Source organism: Ursus americanus, chromosome 6 (assembly GCF_024610735.1).
Source record: "Ursus americanus isolate L20-20 chromosome 6, mUrsAme1.1.p, whole genome shotgun sequence".
Classification (NCBI taxonomy): domain Eukaryota; kingdom Metazoa; phylum Chordata; class Mammalia; order Carnivora; family Ursidae; genus Ursus; species Ursus americanus.
The window spans coordinates 34,695,740-34,720,506 of record NC_142132.1 but is presented as its reverse complement, the minus strand read 5'-3'; the positions used below and the strand labels follow the sequence as shown (position 1 = coordinate 34,720,506).

Here is a 24,767-nt window from a genome sequence, read left to right as displayed (position 1 = left end):
ATTTTAATGTTTCAAGAGAGTCAGTCTACTGCATACAAAAGTTTGAAGACCATTGCACTACACTGTAAGCTTCTTGGGGATAGTTTCATAATTCTTATATTCTAAACATAATTCTTATATGTCACCTGCTGGATAGTAACTGATCAATAGTGTCAGTTAATTGGTCATTGAATTATTGATTTTATCAACCAGATAAGGGTGGTCCAGGAAGGAAGTCTTCTGAAATTAAAACTTTCAAGGGGCACTTGGGTGGCTCAGTTGGTTAAACATCCAACTTTTGATTTTGGCTCAGGTCATGATCTCAGGATGGTGAGATCAATCCCCGAGTCAGTCTCTGCGCTCAGTTCGGAGTCTGCTTGTCCCTCTCCCTCTGCTCCTCCCCTTGTTTGCATTAGTTCTCTCTCTCTCTCTCTCCCTACTCTAAAATCAACAAATAAAATCTTTTAAAAAATTAAAACTTTTGGTGGCACAATATCTATAGTGGTGGATAACTGAGGACATTGACGTTAAACCTGGCTTTTCTGGATTTGTAAGACTGGTGTCTCATCAGCAACAATGGAAATTATATTAGGGCCGTCACTACAAATCCAGATTTGTCCTTAGAAATGGGTTTCCAAAAGAGGTTTGTAATCAACATAATTATAAAAGCATATGAGTATCAAGGTAGTTATGGAACTTCCGACTTTCACCACGAGCTTCTTTACCAACGTATTACTACTTCTATGTTGATAGCATTTTTTTTTTCAAGAAGATGTTCTAGTGCCATTTAGCATTTTGTCACTAAGCCAAGTTCCTGCATGGTGAAAAGAAGGGTCAGATAAAAGAAACTATGGTCCTTGATCATCAGAATGCATTAGCACAGGTCCTATAGCCAGGAACTCTTTGAAATTCTGGAAGGCATCCTCATGTTGGCAATCTCATATCACAGAATACCTTTACCCTGTGGCTGATGAAGTGACTCAGCACTTCAGTTCCCTATGAAGAAAAATATTTTTCCCATGAAGAAAAATTTTCCCATGAAGAAAAATATGGTAGGAACAGAGTTGACTTAGGAAGGTTTAATGCACCTGCTTTGTTTTTAGAGATTTACCCTGTGAGTGCTAATGCCTCCACCTAAACAGTGATACTGGGAACCTCAATTTCTTATTTTTCTGCCTTTTAAAAATGAACTCTCATACCTGATGTGTTTAAATAACACAGGATTTACTAAAAATCTTTCCAAAATGTCCTCTATCAATTTCCCAATCAAAACGTGATTGTAACATAGTAACATTTGCAGAGCCCACAAAGAGAGAGTCCCTGGGAAGCACGTAACATTCAACTATTCAATAGTATTTGTTGATCCTGTGGGCCAGGGGGTTGCGAAAGGTTGGGGATTCTCTATATCTGTCCTCAAAAACCTCCAGAGGCAATAGAAATTATTAGCCAAAGATGCTTAACTAGGATTGCCACCTCAATAACGGTTGACTATTTCAGTACCTCTAAATGTCTCTTTAAGATGTTAGGCAACAGAGAGGTGCTGGATAAGCCTTCAGTCGCAGTGTTTCATTGTGGCCAAATCTGAGTTTATAACATCCTAAATGGTAAATAATTCGGGATTTCAAAAGGAATAAAATATACCTCTATTCCTGCCATAAACATTTTTTGAGCAACTATTCTGTACTTTGCGGAGTATAAAGAGATGAATTTGCAGTTTACTAGATATGATTCTTTAATTTCCCCACGTGTACGAGGGGGTTGAGTTCTGTGAATTCAAATAAAGCAAACACTTATTTAAAACGGAGTGTGCGGCCCCTGGGTGGCTCAGTCGGTTAAGTGCTTGCATTTGGCTCAGGTCATGATCCTGGGGTCCTGGGATTGAGCCCCGCATCGGGCTTCCTGCTCAGTGGGGAGCCTGCTTCTCCCTCTCCTTCTGCTGCTCCCCCTGCTTGTGTTCTCTCTCTCTCTCTCTGTCAAATAAATAAATAAAATCTTTTTTTTTGTTGGAATCTGGAGGCCAAAAAGGGGGGCTCTCACACTCTGCCACTTAGTCAATCACAGATACAGACTGGGAAGAATCCCACTTTACTACTCATGTATGAGGAGGTAGGAAGAATTTCTCCTTGCCCAGCAACAAGCTCAGCCAGTGAGAAACCATCATTAGCCTGAACTGTCCATTTCCTCCAATGGACTTCATTCAAAGCCACTTCTCCCAACTTCCTCATTTCAACTTCCTCATTTTCTCTCTAAAGTTCCTCTCCTTTGATCTCCAGACTTGCCTATGTTTTCCCACAGCTTGCATGTCCTGAATTGCAATTCCTCTGCTATTTCCTAAACCCATCTGCTGTTTCACCTTTTTTTATTTTATTTTTTTATTTTTTTTAAGTGGCCTCCATACCCAGCATGGAGTCCAACATGGGGCTTGAACTCACAACCCTGAGATCAAGACCTGAGCTCAAATCAAGAGTCAGGCGATTAACTGAGCCACCCAGGTGGCTTTACAACAATATTACAAGTAAGGTTCCTGAGAAGAATACATGAACCAATCCTTAGAGAGTTCTTAGCACAGACTCGGTACCCAGTAAGTACGCATTAAATTAGATTTATTAAAATGCATCACAATTCACAGGGTGCCTTGGTGGCTCAGTCGGTTAGGTGTCTGACTTCACCTCAGGTCATATCTCAGAGTCCTGGGACCAAGCCCCAAATTGAGCCCAGTGTTGAGCCCCACATCATGCTCTGGGCTAAGGGGAGAATCTGCCTCCCCCTTTCCCTCACCCCTCTTCCTCCCCTGTTCATGCTTTTTCTCTCAAATAAATAAATAAAATCTTTTTTCTAAAATGCATCACAATTCACAAAGCACTCTGTATGTTTTCTTGTTTTGCCTCACAACACCCATACAAGGATAAAGAAACTAACTCAAAGACAGAGTGATTTTGCCAAAGCCACATAATTAGTTAAAAATTGGAAGAACCAGACCTAAAAGCCAATGTTAAAAACTCCTAATTTTACTCTTTCTAATACCTTGAGTTGAAATACAGAGTCATCTTTTCTAACTCTGATGGGAAATGTTTATGCTTGTACAAAGGTTATTGCAATTTCCAAACTACTACTCTTAGAATTAAGATGACACATTTTACTTGATTAGGATTGTGTTTTCATAACTGAAACAAAAGTTTAAACCAGTAGAAATTTAACCAATTTACTAGCTTTGGCATCAACTAAGAAAAAACCCACAAACCTCTGTGTGTGTGTATGTCTGAGCCCATACACTTGCACACACTGTGCCTAACAGGAATGTGTTCAGCTGCAAAGGACAGAAAAATCAATTAACACTCATTTAAGTAAGATAGGGATTTGTTTCACAAAACAAGAAATTCAGATTTGGCAGTTCAAACAGATGTATCAATTCCACAATTTCAGGAATGTTCCAGATGTCTTGTGTCGTTCCACCATATTGTCCTTAGTGTTTTGGCATTCATCCTCATACTTGCATCTTCATGGTTACAAGATTGTAGCACCACGTCCACACATCGTACACTAATTTCAGGCAGGGAAAAGATAGCAAAAGTTTGCCTAAAACACTCAGCTTACCCCTCATTGGCCAGAATTGTCACATGGCCGCACATAGCTACAAGGAAGTCCAGAAAAGAAGCCACCTTTAACGGGGCATAGCGCCATCTCACACTGAATCAGGGTTTCTGTTAGCAAGACAAAGGGGAAGAATGAATAGCAGTGTCTGCCATTTTGACTTGTTTTGATGTCTTCAGCAACCTTAGAACATATTTCTTTTTTTTTTTTTAAGTTTTATTTATTCAAATAATCTCTACCCCCCATGTGGGGCTCAAACTCATGACCCCAAGATCAAGAGTTGCACCCTCCTCCGACTGAGCTAGCCGGGTGCCCCCATATAGTTTCTTTTAACTTAGATTCATGAAAATTTCAAATGGGTGCATCATGCATGGGATGTTTTTGTTGTGCCATCATTTTATTGTTGCTTTTATCTTACATGAGTAGAAAACAAATATAAAATTGGGGTTAAGATTTAAAACTATTTATCTACCTATATTGAGGTATCTAGGTGCATACATGCACGTATGTGCGTGTGTGTATTGATACATCGATATTCCTTCGGAAACATCTGAAGAAGCCATCCAAAACCAACTTAAAAACACATACAGACATCCTGATTTTACTGCCATTCATATTTTCTTCTACATTGCACTGGGCTAAGACAAGATGTTCGTTTCATCCACAAAGTGCAAACTCCTGTGAAAACAGAATAAGAAAAAAAATAATTTAAAAAAGGAAGAAATTATTGAGGCTTTTAGGCTTGTTATCAGAACTCTTTTAGGTCAGGCCTTATTATCTAGGGAACTTTTGCTTGCATATGTTCTAAAGGAAGAGGTTACGATACAGTAAAGCTCCTTAATAAAGATGCCACTAATTTGGGGGTACTTCAAAAAGACTTTTGAAAAGTCGAGATGTGACTCCAGACCTCTGCACTAGTTACATTAGGCTACTCAAACATAAATTAACTAAAATGAACACTTCAGTTCCGCAGTCACAATAGCCACATTTCAAGTGCTCAGTAGCCACATGCGGCTGGTCGCTATTGCATAGCCAGTGCAGATAGAGAACACTTTCGCCATCGCAAGAAGTTCTAACGGAGAGCGCTGCCCCATAAGATCAATGCTTTGAAGAAGCAGTACCAGACCAAATTGTCTGAATGAGCGCAGCCCATCACTAGGAGCAGGTTTGTAATTCCTCTTTGGAAGCGATCTCCAGAGCCCTTACAAGCCACACTAAGAAAACATCTTACTTCGTTTATTCCGAGCATATCAAGTGCCTCCTTAACGGCACGCTTCACGGGTTTAGGGGGTACTTTCCTCTCTATGCCATGACCTACTGCGGGAATAAAAACCTAAGATGTAAGGTAATAGGTGTATAAATGTAAGTGTGTACAATATGCTCTTGGAGCGGAGAGAAAGAAACAATTGATCCTAATGAAGAAAAGGCCTTCTTTGTAAAGAATTCGGGTAAATGCTAGACGAGGGGTTTCAAAGCTTTGCGTTGAAAGATCACTGAAGTATTTTTTAAACAAAGGACTGACGAGAAGTTAGGTATTTTGAAAAGGTCATTCCTGTAGGAACTGGAGCAGGTAAAACACTGAAGGTGAGACCAAGTGGCAAGCGAGGGAAATAATTTGGGCTAGAGACGTTGAGGGCCCCGACTAGGTCAATGGCCATGGGAATCCAGAGAGAAAGAACAGATTGAAGAGAGGCCTGATTCAGAATTCAAAGCTTGATGATCACCCATTCTGTTCTTCAGGTTTGCCTCTACGTAACATTGCGCAGTTTTTTAAAAAAGTCATCCTGGGGGTTTTCTAAAGAGTAAGTTGCACAGATTCAAAAAAGTATTTCAGTATGTTCTGTTTTTATAAAAACAAATCAAGAAACAGTATGTGTGTGGATAGATAGATTTTGTAAAGAAACAGACCAAGCAAGGTCTTGGCAATTATCTCAAGTTGGGTGATCCAGAGTTTATATTCTTCAATTTGCTTATTTGTATTTTCTATCGTTTTCTGTAATGACAATGTATTGTTTATGTAATAAAGAAAAGCTATTTTTAAAATAGTAATTTTGAAAAGCCACAGTCATTAAGGAAGAGTTCTAAGAATGTTTTAACAATGTCAACATGGCTAAAACAGTTTCTTTCACCAAATTTAATACTGCTTTAGGACAACGTTCAGTTGAAATATGAAAAGGATGTTTTCTTTAAAAAAACAAGTTTACTATTTCACAGCTATACCTGCTATAATTAAGGTATATGTTATAAACCACTCTTAAATGGCCTGCCAGAACTTACTTTGCTATTGTTCACTAGATTAGTATTATTCTATGTAATTATAATAGAATGTTCTCTATAATTAGAGCTTCCATTACCTTGTAATTTGGTCCTTCCTTTTCTTCCATGGAAATAACCAGTTCTGTAACCTCCCCACCCCCCAAACTCCTATCCCCCATAGGTATAATTAATGACTTGGCTTTCCATCTGAATTTAGGAAGGTGAGATGTTTCTCCTGCCTCACTCCCAGTTTTTTCAAGGCTAATGAGTTTATACTTGGATGCCATCACTGTTACACTTCTGGTTGACACTTACATAGCTGAAAAGCATCTTCTCCACACCTTGTCCAGGCCAGCCAGGGCTCTCAGCATGTCCTGCTCCACAACCCTCTCTCTCCCACCTGAACCCCAGAGGCGTATTGGTGGCAGCTGGAAATGTGCCTCTCAAGCCCACTAATTCCCCCAGGGGCCATCACTCTGCGGTTTTCCAGCAGCCCCATCCAAACTCCAACCCACACCCTGGAGTTCATGTGCACGAAGGAGATATGGAGTGGTGCCTAAAGAGAGCAGTGTATTTAATAGGAAGTAAAAGAAAACATCAATGAATTATAATTTTTGGTATGTAACTCACAGGCAAATTAATCAGTGGACTTGTTTAGAAATGGATTATCTACTTAGAGATTCCATCTGGGGAAAAAAAATGGATTATCTATACTGGTGTAGTAGCAGAAATTAAAATTTCTGGCTTGCCTTGTTTTGCCAATATTTAGGCATCTTGTTCTATTGAATGTGACTACATGTACAGACACACTTTTATTTAGTCTCACACATGAAAAGAGAAAGCATAAGGCATGTAATTCAAGTGGCTTCTCATCCAAGCATTTTTATCACAAATGACTAAATCTAGTTGAAAACAGTAAGAAAGAGGATACTTCCCCACCCCCTTCTCCTCCAGTATTTGTTCTACCAACCTAGCCTGGCAGCACAGAACATTTTGAACTGTAGTTAAAATAAAGTCTTCCCTTTCTAAAACAGCATTTGAGTTGTTGCCATATCAAAAGATCAGCAAGCTGACCTGCTGAAAGTAGGATGTGATTGTAGGTTCTTCTCCTTAGGATATTTCCGAGATTTAAGAAGGAAAGAAAATCCTGAAGAAGTCAAGAAAAATAGAAAGGAGACTGCTTCAAAGTAATGTCTGTATACATCGTTTCCCTCCAAGGCTATTTAGCACAGAATTGCTTTTTCCTGACTATATGGCACTTACTCCATACCTTTTACTAATTAACATGTAAATAGGTGATAACAGCAACTGCATTAAAACTAGAAAGCCTTTCTATAAACGAAAGTCAGAATTTATAACTTAGAAATTAACACTAATTGTTATATTCATTACGTTGGTTGCTTCAGAGCTGCTTGCTACAAATTCTGGGTTTGAAAAACATGCAACCTCATCTCACGGTGCACTTTAGTATTTAGTTGCGCTAATAATTCTGAATTATGTAGAACAACAGATAACCCAAACATCACTTTCGGCTTTGTTTCAGATATATTTTTGGTTCTTATATTTAGACCTGGGTCTCTTCGATCTGAAAATTCACTCGACCTCAAATAAAATGACAAAGCCTAAAAATCTGAAGACTTGGACGTCGAGAAATTCCCTATTTTTAATAGGCGATACAGCGCAATCCTACTCTCTCCCTTCTCTTAGATCTGCAGGTGTCTCCGCTGCTCCAGTAGACTGAGAAAAGGAAAAGGAGGGGGCGACAAGAAAGGGAAGGAAATTGTCTGTGTGGCTTGGAGGGGTGGGGGGTGGGGGTGGTGTTAATATTATGATTTAAAGCTTTCCTCCAAAGTTTGAAAGTTCTTACCCATATTAATCTGACATTAAGGAATATGAGTCTGAGCGGGAGCGGAGTTTGAGTCCGTCCATCTGTAACTTATAAAAGGAAAGAACAAAGCAAGGATAGGAGGCAGGAAAGAGATGAAGGGAGAGAGCGAGATGTAGGCGCGTGGGGACGGGAAGGGAGAGGCGGATTTGGCAGTAAAAGGGGGGGACGAAAGGAACAGGAATGGAAAGTGTGGCCTGGCCGTCCAGTCCTGTGGTGGAGAAGGTGGCGCCCAAGACGTCTCACTTCCCCCCACCCCCAGGTTTTTCCTTTGTAGGTGGGGGCTCTCAGGGCATCTGGAAAGAATCGGTCGGCTAAGAAAGGAAAGGCTGTCGCCTGAGGATGCGCAGGCTCGAAACCGCCTCTCCTGGAGCAGGCGGGCGGGCAGGGATGGCAGGAACAGCAGTGACCCCAAGGCAGACGGTTCTGTGGGCGCTGGGGGGAAAAGGCCACCAGCCCAGTCCCACGGGTCTGGACACCCCAGGCCCGGGCCGTCCGTGCGGGGGATGTTGCCGCGCCCGCCCCGCCCCATCCAGCGCCATTCGGGCGCTCTCACTACCGCCGCGACCCTCGGCAGGCCTCGTCTTATCCCCTCAGTCCAGACCCTCTCGTGCAGACCCCTCCTCGCCGCGTCTGGCGACAGTCGCCAAACATGGCCGCCAGGCGTCGGCCGCGGCGCCTCCGCTCCCAGACCTCGGGGGCGACAAGGCTGGCAGCGGCTGGCATCCCGACCCGCCACCCTCGAGCCCGGGGCGGGGCGGGGGCGGCCGAGGCAAGAGGCGGGCGGGGGCCGCGGAGAGCAGCAGCCGCGGGCCGGGCGCGTGCGGGGGCGACGGCAGGGCGGAGCATCCGGGCTCGCGCGCGGGGCCGAGCGCGGGCGCGGGCGCGGGCGCCGGCGGGGGCGGCGCGGCGGCGGCGGTTGGAAGCGGCGGCCCAGAGCCCTCTCGCGGCCGCGGCGGCAGCAGCGCCAGCCCCAGCAGCAGCCCGGCCGCCGCCGCCGCCGCCGCCTCGCGCTCCCGCCGCCCGGCCCGACATGAGTGAAGCGGATCGGGTGCCCTCGCCCGCCGCGCCGCCGGAGGTGGCAGCGGCAGCGCCGGACGAGAGGAAAGGGAAGGAGCCTGAGCGCGAGAAGCTGCCGCCCATCGTGTCGGCGGGCGCCGGAGCTGCTGCGGTAAGTGCCGGGCGGGGGCAGCGGGGCGCCCCGACGGCGGGCGGCGGGAGGGAAGGCAGGGGGCGCCCGGCGACCCCCGGGGCCCCCAGCGGAGATGCGGCCAGGCCGTCCTTCCCCGGGCTGCAGTGGAGTGTGCCTCGTGGACAGCCGCGAACACTTCTCGAGCTGCACCTTCCACAGTCGGGAAATGTTAGGGTGGCCGCGTCCGCTGCCCATTCTCGGTTATTGTCTGGTTTGGGGGGCCCACTTTCTCTAAGGAAATGACCAGCATCTTGGAGTCGACGTTATCATCTGTTGGGTGAGGGCAAGGTGTCAGGCAGGGCGGAGTGGGTTTTCCACGGAGGTGCCTGCCTGCCTTTGGGGCGCGGAGATTTAACCCCTTCTCTTCGATTTTCTTTCCCTTCCCCCCTGGGATTGAACAGGCTGTGCGGCGAGTTCCACTTAATTGTGACCTTTCCGTTGCTGTCAGGATAGTGGGAGGTAGATGCCTCGGTGATGGTTTTATTTTTCATATGGTACAGACATGTGACGTAAGGTGGAGAGGCTTCTTTAACCTTTTATTTAAACTCAAGTTATCTAAGCTTGACAGGGATGATTTCCCAGCTGGATTTTCTTAAGGATTATTTGGAGAGCGCTCTAAGGCTTCCAACTACATATTGCCAGATGATGTAATGGGACAGCCCCCCTTCCCTGTTTTTACTGGTGGTTATGACTCTGATTACTTTGGAGCACACACACACAAATTAATCTCTGATTTTTGAGATTTTTATTTGACATAACATTTAAATACTTTTTGAAAGTTTGCTTTGGTACATTTAAAGGCCATGACTTGTCATGCATTTGTGCTTGACAAAATAGTAAAAGTTTAGAGAACATGATACATTTTCTTTATTCCTACTTGCAATTCATTTCTTAAAACCTCCCTCTTAAATGACTAAGAAGTTACTAAAATAGCTCACTCTTTAAAGTGTTAGGAATAATGTTTTGATTCTGTAGGTTTTTAAAAAATGTCTAGGGACTGTGATAACAGGAAATTGTTAGAACAAGCTCTGATCATTAAATCAGTGCAGCAAAGTGTGGACAGTAATAAAATGACATACATATTAAAATATAGCTACAATTGAATGGTAAATTGGAGTTGTGTGCAGTTAGGGATCACTTTGGGAAATGGTTTGAAGGAATTTGTCACCCAACTGCTTGCAGACCCAGTTCCTGTGTTGGTACCCTAGGCTTTCAGAGTTTATCCAGGACGTTCTTAACTTGCAAAAAGACAGTGTTTTGAAAATTCATTCCTAAATCAGTTGTTTAAAACAACGAATGCACATGCTTCTAAGAAACAGTTATATGAATGGGTTTAGGTCCTCAAGTGAGCACCCTCCGCAAAACATATTTGGGGAGAAATTGATATACTAGGGGACCAGGTCTAGAGATTGTTTCCTGAAACCGTTGGCGTTCAGAGTTTTGGAATCCAGAGTTTTTCAGATTTTAGAAAGGCAATTCGTTACATATGTCATATATAATATCCACAGTGAGGTACTGGCCAGTTCTTCTTAATCAAGCATGTCAGTCAGTAGCTCTGAGTGAAATGTATGTGTGTTCACACTAAGAGAGGTAAAGTCAGACCTAAGTATAAATAGCTTCATATCAGTTCAGATCAGGTTGGATTGTCAGAGTTCAGGTCAGGTACATGTTTTGTCACCATATGAGTTATAAAAACCTTTCAGTTTTAATAGCTTATAGGATTTCAAAAGTGTGAATAAAATATTATGGACTTTTACTACCAAACAAGAATAGAGTTCGATAAGTTTTTTGAAACCTTGAATTAAAGAAAATTGAATAAAATATGTGTTTGGTCCTCCAGAGGGCAGGAGAGCTGGGATGATGTCTGAGTTCACAAGCAGGTGGGGAAGGCCTTGGTTTGGAGGGACAGGGAAAGACAGTTTGTGGCCCGTTTGGTTGTTTTTCAGCCTCCATCGTGGATTAGATGAAGCTTCTGGAGGTTTGCTTGGAACCTGATTGCCATCAATAACTTTTTCTTTGGGCCACTTTAGTGATTCTTTTTGCCCCAGGTGAATAGTTCTATGTAGACTGAGTTTATGACTCAATGTAACCCTACATTATTGGCTTTTTCCAAAAATCATTCTATTACATTTTTATGGGAGTTTGGAAATAATTTAAAGTGACAGCTCCCTAGAATAAATAGAAGGCCAGGTTATGATGACCCTAAGTAAGCTCGAAGAGTTGGGACTATAGCCTGGAAATATAAGGAAATGTGCAGGTGTGGGATTGAGGATACTGGAAAAAGCAGCCCTAAAGTGATTGATCCTAAGACCACCTAAGTGTAAAGGAAGTCCGTTCTAGCCAGAAAGTGCCTACCACAGTGGTCTCAAACGTGACTGACCACAGTTTCCCTGGTAGAAGATTAAAATCCTGATTCCCAGATCTCACCTCAGAGCACCAGTTTTCAAACTTTGATGCACAGTAGAATCACCTGGGGAACGTTTAGAGCCATCATTGTTCAGTTTTAATTGCAAACCAGTTAAATCAATTTCTGCAGATGGGGCTCAGACTTCTTTTAAATTCTCAGGTGTAGCTAAGATTGAAAATTTGCACTTTATGTACTAAATTAAGAGCTCCATGAAATCTGTATTTTAACTACATTTGTTCAAGTCTACTTAGTTTGTGGAGCAGCATTTGAAATGGACTGGTGAAAGATATGTATTAAATCAGTGAGGCACAGCAGAGACCAAGGGTGGTGGGGGAACTGAGAGAAATGGTGGTTAAAGTGGTCCTAGTTATAGATGCTCAAGAGGCTCAGGACAGAGACCCGAGAAAACCATCAGGGCGCATGGTTTGGCCTTGCTGCTGTGTACAGGTGATGCAAGTCCACAGAGTTGAGGAGACTGAGGAATTGGAAGCAGGACATGGATACAAAGGGGTAGTGGTGTGAACATTGAATTTACTGAGGTTGACGAATTGGAGTGGAGGAGAATATTGTAAATTAGTTGTTGATATAATACAGAAGTTAGAAAAAAAAATGGTGAGTAGGAAAGAAGAAAATGGTCAGAGGAAGAGCAGAAATAATAGTGGCGGGGCACCTGGGTGGCTCAGTCGGTTAAGTGTCTGACTCTTGGTTTCGGCTCAGGTCATGATCTCAGGGTTGTGAGATCAAACCCTGCATGGGGCTCTACGCTCAGCGTGGAGTCAGCTTGAGATTCTCTGTCTCCCTCTCTCTCCCCGGGCTCTCACAAGCACTCGTGCTGTCTCTCTCTCAAACAAAATAAGTAAATTCTTAAAAAAAAAATAATAGTGACAAGTGAGGATGAGTTTGACTGTCGACTTCAACATTTAAATCAGGTGAACAGGAAGAGGGAGGAGTTCTCCACAGGGTAGGATAGCAAGGAATGAAATGGGTTCAAGCCAGAGCTAGATTTAATGAAATCAGGGAGGTGAAGGGAAATGGAGGAAAACAGTTTAGGATTTCAAAGGGAAGTTTGCCCTCACTGAAGGCTAGAAGACTTGTCAAGTAGATGGAAGGCGTGGGGAAGGTTTTGAGGGAAAGCATAAAGTTTGTGGAGAGGATTTGATAGGAAGTCAGTAGCAAGAATGAGAAGTTCATATACATTGTGTCAGGTGTGTATAAATGGGCTTGGTGAAGCCAGTAGCCAAAATGAAACTACCAGTTATTAAACATCTATTATGTTTAGCTTTGGGCTAGATGCTACAGAAAACACAAAACATGGCTTAAAAAAAATTCCTGCCTCAGAGGAGGCAAGGCTAACACATGGAAACATAACAAAGCAAAGCAATGTGTGTAAGTCACAATGAGCCATAGAAACAATTTGCACTATAGGAGACCAGAGAAAGGAAATCAATGTGTGCAGAACTGTGAAGAAAGGCCTTGAAGTAAAGGTAATTATTTAAGCCAGCTGGCCATTGAAGGATGATAGGATTTGGATGGGCAAAAGAAAGTGGTATAAGTAATCCAGTGTGGAAAACAACATGAACAAGGCTAAAGGAAAAGCATTAGGGAGTAATACAGTGAGCCCAGTGGAAGCGTGCTGGGAACTTGTGGGAGGTAAGTAAGATTGCCTGGGGGCTGGAGCCAGATCACTAGGCACAGAAGTATGGGCATTTTTTTTTTCCTCCTGTGGTTAGTGGGAAGCCACTGGAGTTGCTTAAATAGAGGAACGACATAATGAAATCCATGGTAGTGATTAGCGGTAGTTAGCCTGGAGGGGGAGGAGGAAGAGTGCAAAGAAGGAGCTTTGAAGTTGGTACCTGAGATAAACAGGTGCATCCACTCAGTTGGTGGCCATGTGATAACTGGAAGGGATGGAAGAACCCACATGACGTGGAACCTTACTAGACAACAGAATGGAAAAGAAGGAAGATTGATACAGAAAAGGATTCTGCAGTTTCCAGACAAGTTATCTCAGAGAAAAATGTTTATATCAAAAGGCAATCCAGGCAATAGCATTCCAAATAAACATACGTGTGTGTGAGCTCATATAAACCCTGCCCATCTAGGTGTTTGGAACAATCTTATACATGGAGACTCTTATGCCCTTTGTCCATTATGTTCTTCTTTTTTTTTTTTTTTTAAGATTTTATTTATTTATTTGACAGAGACAGCCAGCGAGAGAGGGAACACAAGCAGGGGGAGTAGGAGAGGAAGAAGCAGGCTCCCAGCAGAGGAGTCTGATGTGGGGCTCGATCCCAGAACGCCGGGATCACGCCCTGAGCCGAAGGCAGACGCTTAACGACTGCGCCATTCAGGCGCCCCTGTCCATTATGTTCTAAACAAGAGGTGAGACGGGTGAGAGGGAAGGCTATGGTGCCAAAGGTGTTGTAAGCAGTTTAATAAACCACAGATATTATAAAAAATACATCATATATGTATGCTTAATATATATAAGTAATATAAATCATAGCTAGTATTTGAGTACCTACTCTTTGCTAAGCATCTTCCCTGTATCTCTTGTTTAGTCAGGTTGCAACCAAAACCAATCCCAACAACCACTATGATGGTGAGGAAGGTATTCTCATTTCACAGAAAAGGAATCAGAGTCAGAGAGGTTACCAGTTCCTTGCTGAAGGGTAAAATGGTGAGTAAGTAGCAGAACTTGGTTTAAAATTGAGACTTTTCTGACTCAGAAACCCATGCTTTTCCACATACTGTATCTATGGTCAGGGCAATGTGGCTCGAAGAACCTACACCTATAGTAATATTTGTTCTTTTTGAAAAGAGGTTGTGGTCTAGTGACAAGTTTGTTCAAAATTTTGTTAACCAGAGATAGAACTATTATGGAAGAGAAAATGTGTTCTAGGATATCTGATAGTGTCAGCTTTAATGATGGTATGAATGAATGAATGAATTTTCTATGTAAAATAAAGCAATCTCATTAAAGAAAAATAATCTGAGAGTCTTAAGACATAAAAAGGAGGGCGAAAGCTATATAAATATATATCCAGGGTGTCTCTAATTTTGAGTGGGTTGTAAAATCTGTTTGTCAATTTTTTTTTTTTAACTGCACAGCCATTATGTTGTTGCCTACTTCTTCTCTCATTCATAACTAATTCAGCATATTAGGACGTAAGTAATTTGACTATATGTAACAATTGGAGAAAAATTACAGCCAACACATTGTAAGTTGTGAACCAGGGAACCTTGAAAAGTGCCCTATGTAATACTGAAACGTCCTCATAGGGTAAGTGAGAAGACAAAAATAATACACATAAAGCATTTAGGAAAGAGCTTTGACAAAGTGAGCACTCAGTAAATGTTGGATGATGATATTATTGTTGTTGTTGTTATTTGCAAACCAACATCTGTAGCTGGGTAGCTTTTTGTAAGCCAGCCCGCCCTTTCTAATTCTGTCCTGTGGCTTTGGTACTTTCCTTCATAACCTTCTGTATCAAACCTCCAGTCCTGTACCACCCCATCTTCCTTCTCTTTTCCTACCATGTGCGTGTGCCCATCTGCACAAGTGTGTGAGCACGGGCGCGTGCGTATACACACGCACACACACACACAACACACACACTGAATTAAAGGATATTATGCATTCTCTGAACTCTTCAGGGTTGGTGTATGCCAGGGTTCATATGGATTTCTTTTTGAAGAGGAAAAGAAAGAGCTTCAAAAAGGGGTACAGCTAGTGTTGCCAGAGTAGCAGGTTATTTTGGCATAGTGTTTGGAAATTAGCTTGCTTATTTTTAGTTTGAGTTGAGGAAGAGAGAGTAGAGAAAGATCAACAGAAGACAAGTGAGGAAATGGGTGGAGCTGAGAAAGCTCTGGGAAGCTTTGATTTCCCTGCTTTTTTCTCCTGTTTTTGTTTTGTTTTGTTCTGTTTTGTTTCTAGTATGAGTTTACTCTATGCGTGAAGGATTCCTTCTGGCATTGCAAAAATGTTAGACTGCTAAGCCTTATATGAAGAATTAGTTGTTCCTAAGTTGATATTTGTAACTTAGTGACATTTTGGTAAGCAGTCAAAAAACAAGTTTTGGGGAATGATTGTAGTAGACGAATATGCCTTTTAAAAATAGAAATTATTGAAATTTTACTATTGAAAAGTCTATCTGAAGTGTGAGTCTAGTCATTAAAGAAAGCTCTAATTTCAAATTAACTAGGTTTTTATGCACACGTTTTTATTAAAGAATAGCAAATTGGTTGAGGAATTGTGATCGCATCAAATCATACATTTTAAAAGTAGTATTTTACTGTATAACAATAATCTATTGATGCAATTTTTTTCTTTTCCTCTGTTGTAAAATAAGTGAATAAAATCTCCCATGCCACCTTGCCTTCCTGATGAGTGAACACTGAATTTTCTGTTTCAGGAGTAACATTTCTTTTATACTGAGTAGGGTTAATTTTCAGTTATTTATAATATTAATTGCATTGTGACTTTTTTGGTGTCAGAATTTTGTTTCAGAATCCATATCCTTATTTCCTAGTCTCCTTTGAAAGAGGTGGTTTATATCACTTCAGGAAAGCAATTCCACTTGGACTGATGCTATTTAGTTTGGGAGGGAAGTTCACGCCTTGAAGTAGCTAACTTTTCACATCTTAATGTAAGGCTGTCCAGCAAAGTTAGCACTTCTGATTTTATAACCCAGCATCCTAATAGGGAACTGTGAAAAAACATACAAAAAAGAAAAACAAAGTATTTTTACCCAGTAACAGGGCTTTAAATAGTCTGCTTTGTAGACTAAACACATTTGAGGCCTCTCCTCTGATATGCCCCTACCTGGTAATTTAGGTCAGTTTCTATAAAAAGTTGGTAAAGCAGACTATCTTTAAATGTTTTTTATTTTAACTTAAAACATATAAATGTACATTTGTTCACCTGTCTTTTGACACAGTAGCCTTTGTTTAATACCACAGGAAGCCACTCACTCTTTGTAAAGTGGTTTTTCTATGCATTATAGGTAGTTTTTGGACTCATTGATACTGAATGATACATGCATTATGCATTATATTAGGAGCACTTAACCTGTTGCTGAAATATTTATCTTTGAATATGAAAAATATATTTCAGTGAGGTATGGCTCAAAATATAGATTGCTATGTATAGATGTATAGATATATAGATACAGATATCTATCAGAAATTACCAAAGTAAGAAACTCAGTTTTTATTCATTCAGATATCTTTTATTCTTTGTCTGTAGTGTATTTTAAACCATATTTAAATCCACTACCTATCCAGCAAATCCCTTCTTCCAAAAATGATGTAGGGATATTCTGAATCAGAATAATAATTCTGTTCTTGGGGCACCTGGGTGGCACAGCAGTTAAGCGTCTGCCTTCGGCTCAGGGCATGATCCCGGCGTTATGGGATCGAGCCCCACATCAGGCTCTTCCGCTATGAGCCTGCTTCTTTCTCTCCCACTCCCCCTGCTTGTGTTCCCTCTCTCGCTGGCTGTCTCTCTCTCTCTGTCAAATAAATAAATAAAATCTTAAAAAAAAAAATTCTGTTCTTTTCCCTAAGATTGTATGCTGTATTGGATCTAGTTTAGGAAAATATGTTTTCATCTGTCTAGAGCAGCTCTGTCCAGGAGAAATATAATGCAAATCACATATGTAATTTAAAATTTTCTAATAGCCACATCAAAACAAATAAAAATAAAGAGGTAAAGTTACTTATAATAATATATTTTACTTAGCCCAACATATCCAGAAATTTACCATTTCAGTATTTAATCAAATTAATTGATTGAGCTGAACTGAACTACTTTACTTCTTTTTCATACTACGTCTTTGAAAATTGTGTATTTTACACTTACTAGGTATCTGTTTGGATTAGCACATTTCAAGTCCTTCATAGCCCCCTTTAGCAAATGGCCATATTAGTGCAGATCTGTGATATCTTCTTGTCCTCCCAAGATTTCTTAAATCCATTCTTAGTTTTAATTATTGTTTATTCCTCTTGTAGCAGTCCTCAGAGTGTTATCTTCTACATCCTTATAGACGTCCATGAGGTCGAAACTACTTTTATGATACTAAGATATTATTTGTCTTGTCTTATTTCCACTCATTCTCCTGAGTGTAGAGTGTAGTTTTCTAAAGGGTACCTGACTTAGTATTGCAACAAATTGAACACAGAAGCAGATAGAAGAATCCAGCTGTCTTCTGTGAAACCAGATGTTAAAAAATAGATTTGCAAAATGTAAATGCCACTCTTCTCACTAAGATTTTTTGTTGCTGTTTGAGAAAATATATTTTCCATACATGGGTTTATTGTTATCTTAAAAGGAATTAATACATGCAATAATTTTTAAGAGTGTAAAGGGATTCCGAGACTAGAAAGTTTGAGAACCGCTACTACAACATATGTTGAATTTCCTTGTTTGCTTTTTATTTGGCATTATTGATGACAGCTATTCTACAAAAGTGTATTTTCCAACTAACCAAGTGTTATATTGAACATTTTAGAATACCCAATCATTATTTATTGTATGGAGCATTTTCTAAAACACATTATGTTGGGGCGCCTGGGTGGCTTAGTCGTTAAGTGTCTGCCTTTGGCTCAGGGCGTGATCCCAGGGTCCTGGGATCAAGCCCCACATCAGGCTCCCTGCTCTGCTGGGAGCCTGCTTCTTCCTCTCCCAGTCCCCCTGCTTGTGTTCCCTCTCTCACTGGCTGTCTCTCTCTCTGTCAAATAAATAAATAAAATCTTTAAAAAAATAAAATAAAATACATTATGTACCTCTCAAATAGAAGATACTGAACACAATTTAGCATGTCCTGATCCCTGTGACAGCTTTGCATCCAGAGCTGACCGCTTCACAGAGCTCTATGCAGAGTCCATTTGTATTGTTTGTCCCTTCAGTAAGTAAAACTTCTGCCAGTTGACCCAAATAGCTAGAATGTAATATTAATTTTCACTTGATGTAGTTTAAAATGCAAGCATTTCCCAGCTGGTTACCAAAACTAGTTAAATATGTTTAAAATATGTTATGAATGATGAATTTTGTAGATATAGAAATTCAGTTTAAAATATTTTAATTCAAAGACCCTAAGGTAGTGAGATATTATGGCTTTAAAAGGTGTTTCATGATGGAACAGAGCCAGCATATTATTCTTTTATCAGTGATTGGTTTAGAATGTGAACAGAAATGTTTTATCTTCTACAGCAGCTTTTGGGGAATAGAGGCTGAACAAGGAAAATTTTACCAGAATCTTGAATATGATAGAACTTGGTGTTCAGTACAAAAGGTATCATGGAAAACCACAAGTATCCTTCTTATTAACACCTGATGAAAAATATGATAAAGAAAACAGAAATTTAACTCAGGTGTAGTTTGTTCCTCAGTAAAGGTTAAAAACAGGAATTTGTATAAAAATTTAAAATTAGGTTGACAATATTATATGTTAACAATAGCAGAGCAGATACTCTATTTATTTATATTTTTTGAAATTATTTGTGATTATTAATAGTCAAAGAGACCATTGAGGTCCATATTAGGTGCTTGTGAAATATGATCTTTGATTAATTATGTAATTACTTAGGTTGACAATATTATATGTTAATTTTTTTTTTTTAAGATTTTTTTATTTATTTATGTGACAGAGAGACAGCCAGCGAGAGAGGGAACACAAGCAGGGGGAGCGGGAGAGGAAGAAGCAGGCTCCCAGAGGAGGAGCCTGATGTGGGACTCGATCCCGGAACGCCGGAATCACGCCCTGAGCCAAAGGCAGACGCTTAACGACTGCGCTACCCAGGCGCCCCGACAATATTATATGTTAACAATAGCAGAGCAGATACTCTATTTATTTATATTTTTTGAAATTATTTGTGATTATAAATAGTCAAAGAGATCGTTGAGGTCCATATTAGGTACTTGTGAAATATGATCTTTGATTAATTATGTAATTACTTCATACATTTTTTTTTTTTTTTTTTTTTTTGCTGTTTATTGAACCTGTGGTAGCTTCTGCCTAGAGTTAGGTCTATTATTTATTATGCCAGGTTTAAATATTTTGAGTTTTTTTCCTCAATGAATTCTTGGTGTTTTTTTCCTTCATGTTCCCTCTTTGTGCTTATCTTCAATCTGTAACAGCTGGTTTGGTATCCTGCTACTCTATTCTTCAACACATCCAGCCCACTGCTTGTAGGCTGGCCACATTCCAGGACTTCATCCTTAGTGTTCTCCTTCTGTAGGACTCCTAGATTGCATTTCCAAAACTCCTCAGGAAACCAAATGTAATAATTGTTGTAGATTCAGTTCTTAGAAGACTTATAAAGAAATGTTCTCTAACCTTTAATTTAGTCTGATGTTTGATGTCAATACCCAATAGCTTCTTGAGTTGATTCTCTAAGTTTTAGTTTACCATGGCACAACATGCTGCCCTGTTTTTTCTTGTAAAAAGATTAGATTATGTGTAAGATTTCTCTTGTACAAGCTAGTGTGGGACAACGGCCATTTTGTGAGTTTGCTTTTATTAATCTGTAGAGTACTGTCAGCCTCTGAAATTGTCCATGATTTGTTTCATGTCATTTCAAGTATAAAGTATCAAGAACATAGCCATCTTAAAACAAGAGACTTAGTAGACCAAGGATTTTTTCCATGTCATTTAAGTTTTTTTGATTGCAAGGAACAGAAAGCCGGGCCATATATGCCTCCCTTAGGAAAAAGGGGGATTTATTGGAATGATACATACACATAGATCAGAACCAGAAAGCAAACTGGAACAGAGACTGGCCACTCTCTGTGCCTCTGCTGTTCTCTCACTCTTGGCTGGCACTCTTTTCCATATTCCTTCATCTAAAATCTGGAAAGATCTCCTTCTGATTATGTACTAGGAAGAATCAGTGCCCTTTATGCCAGGCCACCTAATGTGTAGCCACTCAGGCTACAGATGGCTACCCTTTGGTTGAGTGCCTATCTCTGCTCCCATCTGTGGCCATTCCTGCACAGAGAATAGCAGTAATGCTCTGGGACCACAGAGGCAAACATTGGATTTGGCAGCCATGAAACATGCTCAGTGTATCTTCCCTCAAACCTTTGTACCCTTCCAGCCACTGGCCTTTCTCCCCTTCTGTAAAGCTTCTGGACAGAGCAATTGCTGCTCATTGCCTCCACTTCCTAACTTTCCACTCATTCACAAGTCCAGTTCATATAGTTTCTGCCACCACCATTCCCCTGAATCTGTTGTCTCCAGTGTCCCCAGGATTTCACAGTTGTTCATCTAGTAGGTGCATTTTATTTTATTTTATTTTTAAAGATTTTATTTATTTATTTGACAGAGAGAGACAGCGAGAGAGGGAACACAAGGGGAGTGTCAGAGGGAGAAGCAGGCTCCCAGCGGAGCAGGGAGCCTGATGTGAGGCTCAATCCCAGGACCCTGGCATCATGACCTGAGCCGAAGGCAGACGCTTAATGGCTGAGCTACCCAGGCGCCCCTCTAGTAGGTGCATTTTAGACCTAATCACTCTCCATTGTTTAACTGACCATATCTTTCCTTGAAACTTGATCTTCCCTTCATTTTTAACACATCACCTTTTCTTGGATTTCATATCTCCTTGGCCATTGATACTTTATCTGCTTTGTCAGCTCATATCATACGTGCCTCAGAGATACTGCAGGTTTAATTCCAGACCACTGGCATAAAGCATATATCACAATAAAGCGAGTCAAATCAAACTTTTTTAAATTTCCCACTGCATATAAAATTATGTTGACACTCTACTGTAGCTTATTAAGTGTATAAAAGCGTAATATTTAAAAAACAATGTACATACCTTAATTTAAAAATACTTTATTGCTAAAAAAAATGCTGACCACCATTGAAGCATTCAGTGAGTCATAATTTTTTTGCTGGTAGAGGGTCTGGCCTTGATGTTGATGGCTGCTGACTGATCGGGGTGGTGGCTGATGAAAGTTGGGGTGGCTATGGCAGTTTATTAAAATAAAACAATGACGTTGGCTGCATCAATTGACTCTTCCTTTCACAAATGATTTCTCTGCAGCATGTGATGTTGTTTGATAGCAGTTTAGAGCTTCTTTCCAAATTAAGTCAATCATCTAAAACCCTGCCTCTGTTTTATCAGCTAAATTGATGTTCTTATCTGCATCCACCCTTGACATTTCAACAGTCTTCCAGGACTAGATTCCATCTCAAGAAACCACGTGCTTGGCTCATCCATAAGCAGCAATGCCTCATCTGTTAAAGTTTCACCATGTGATTGCAGCAGTCCAGGCACATCCTAGGCTCCACTTATAATTCTAGTTCTCTTGCTGTTTCCACCACATTAGCAGTTACTTCCTCCACAGAAGTCTTGAACCCCTTAAAGTCATCCATGAGGGTTGGAATCCACTTCTTCCAAACTCCTGTGAATATTGCTATTTTGACCTCTTCGCATGAGTCACAGATGTTCTTAATGGCATCTAGCATGGTGAATCCTTTCCAGAAGTTTTCATTTGACTTTGCCCAGATCCATCGGAGGAATTCCTATCTAGGGCAGCTACAGCCTCATGAAATGTATTTTTTAAATATGACTTAGAAATCAAAATGACTCCTTGATCCATAAGCTGCATGATGGTTTTTGTGTTAGCAGGCATGAAGACAACATTCAGTTCATTGTACATCTCCATCAGAGTTCCCGGGTGACCAGGTGCATTGTCACTGAGCAGTAATATTTTGAAAGGCATCTTTTTTCTGAGCAGTAGGTCTCCATAGTGGGCTTAAAATACTCAGTAAACCATGTTGTAAACAGATGTGCTGTCACCCAGGCTTTATTATTCCATTTATAGAACACAGAGTAGATCTAGCATAATTTTTAAGGGCCCTAGAATTTTCGGAATGGTCAACAACATTGGCCTCAACTCAGAATCACCAGCTACGTTAGCCCCTAGAAAGGAAATCAGCCTGTCTTTTGAAACCAAGTATTTACTTCTCCTTTCTACGAAAGTTTTAGATGACTCTTCTTCCAGTCGAAGGCTATTTCACCTGAAATGACACTGAAAAACCTGTTGTTTAGTGCAGCCGCCTTCGTGAGTTAACTTAGCTAAATCTTCTGGGTAACTCGCTACAGCTTCTGTAGCAGCATTTGCTGCCTCCCTTGCACTTTTGTGTTATGGACCTGGCTTCTTTCTTTAAACCTCATGAAGCAACTTCTGCTGGCTTCCGACTTTTCTGCAGCTTCCTCACTTCTCCCGGCCTTCATAGAATTGCAGAGAGTTAAGGTCTTGCTCTGGATTAGGTTTTGGCTTAAGGAAATGTTGCGGCTGGTTTGATCCTCTATCCAGACCACTCAAACTTTCTCTATATCAGCAGTAAGGCTGTTTTGTTTTCTTATCATTTGTGTGTTCACTGGAGTAGCACTTTTAATTTCCTTCAAGAACTTTTCCTTTGTATTCACAACTTGGCTGTTTGGTGCAAGAGGCCTAGTTTTCAGTTTATTTCATCTATCAGTGTATCTTCTTCCTTAAGCTGAATCACTTCTAGCTTTTGAAATAAAGTGAGAGATATGCAACTCTTGCTTTCACTTGAATACTTAGAGGCCATTGTAGGGTTATTAGTTGGCCTAATTGAATAATATTGTTGTGTCTCAGAGAATGGGAGGCCCATGGAGAAGGAAGTAGATGGGACAATAGCCAGTCCCTGAAGCATTCAGAACACACACATTTATCAATTAAGTTTGCCATCTTAAATGGGTGTGATTCATGGTGCCCCAAAACAATTATAATAGTAGCATCAGAGATCATTGCTTATGGATCACCATAATAATAATGATGAAAACGTTTGAAATACTGCATGAATTATCAAAATGTGACACAGAGACACAAAGTAAGCAAATGCTTTGTAAAAGTGGTGCTGATAGACTTCTTGATTCAGGGTTTCTACAAACCTTCAATTTGTAAAAATGCCGTATCTGCGAAATGTTATAAAGAGCAATAGGAGGAGGTATGCCTGTATTTCCCACAGTTCTGGCCTTATATTTAGTTTTGCACAACAATTGCTACGTAATAGTGGCATAATGATAACCCTGTCAGTTAGGAAAAAATCCATTATTTTGGCATGAGAAACACGTTTTTGCCTAGTGAGCATTGATTCCTTTTCCGGTTGTCACTCAGAAAGCAAATTCATGATTTCTAACCCAGGCTAGAATTTTACATACTCTTAAATCATATACCCCCTTGTTTATAGTGAGGTGTCAAAATGTGCATGTTCTCCTCAACTTTGAAATAAAGCATTTTATGTTATTTATTTTGTAATTTATGGAAGGGTTCTATGATTCTCATTATGCTTCACATTTGGAACTGAAGTAGCTCTTAAATTTTGCCATTGTTTTGGCCCAGCCTTCCATGACTCTTCATTCCCTATTCCTATTGTCGTCTTGGTTTAGACTTTATTTCCTCTCATATAAAGGTCCTCTGAGGCCTGGTTTAGCTTCTAGTTTTACTCCCTCTAGCCTCTTCTCTACACTGCTGACCGAGTAATTTTGCTAAGAAACAGATATGATCATATCACTCCCTGCTTAGAGGTCCTCAGTGATTTTTCCCTTTCTCCTTCCATCCAGCACAGCATCTCTGCTCCTTAGCTTGAGGGCTTCATGATACGGTTTCTGCCTATCTTTCCAGTCTCATCTCACTGGACTGTTCTCCCTTTCTGATTCTCTGTTTCAACCACTCTGCTCCCTAAATCGTATTGTTGCTCAGTCTTAGATAACAGTTAACTGTCTTTGACAGTTATCAGTGAAAAAACAAAAACCGCCCTTGGTATATTAAATTATTGCAGATATTTAAAGCTCGGTCAATATAGCTCCATTCCTGAGAGGCCATTCGTTGATCTCATTTTACAAATTGGTTATTTTTATTAATTGCTATGTATAAACAAAATACATAGTGCATCAAATTTGGCATTTATTTGCACTAGCATTTGAGATGTTCTAAAGAACAAAACATGCAAGTAAGCAAACTTGGCCCTAGTAGGTAATAAAATTCTTATGTAAGTATCCTAATATTTATAATAAGGAATGATTTACTTTTTCAAATGTATAGTTTATTTTTATTTTATTTTCCTAATGAACATACTAGTTCTGTGAATTTGAGTGTATTGCTATAATTTACCAAGATTATGCAGATTATGTAATTTACCAAGAAAAATACCGGATATCATTATCTTGTCTCTTTCTCCAGTTTTCTCTCTTCAGGAATCTATATTATAAATCTATTAGAGATTAGAATTGATAGCTGCTGAATGGATTTGTTGATTGAATCAGTTACTTGTTACTTTATATTATTCAGAGATTCCACAAGTGAATGAAGCTATGTTCTTTGGGACCTTCTTTTATTGAGCAGGGGTAGAGGAAGAAGTAGGAAAATAAAATATTGAGTCTTTCCTAGATTGCTAGGACTTCATTTCCTTAAAGTA

General features: G+C 40.4%; 1 protein-coding gene across 1 annotated transcript in view; it reads left to right on the top strand.

Annotated features, from left to right (window-relative positions):
- The first annotated feature begins 8,615 nt into the window (after positions 1-8,615).
- Positions 8,616-24,767, top strand: part of HECTD2 (HECT domain E3 ubiquitin protein ligase 2) — a 74,814-nt gene continuing 58,662 nt past the window's right edge. Inside the window, exon 1 of the mRNA XM_045809996.2 lies at positions 8,616-8,882. Coding sequence (XP_045665952.1) covers positions 8,745-8,882 — 138 coding nt within the window. The 5' untranslated portion in view covers positions 8,616-8,744. The remainder of the gene's footprint in view (positions 8,883-24,767) is intronic.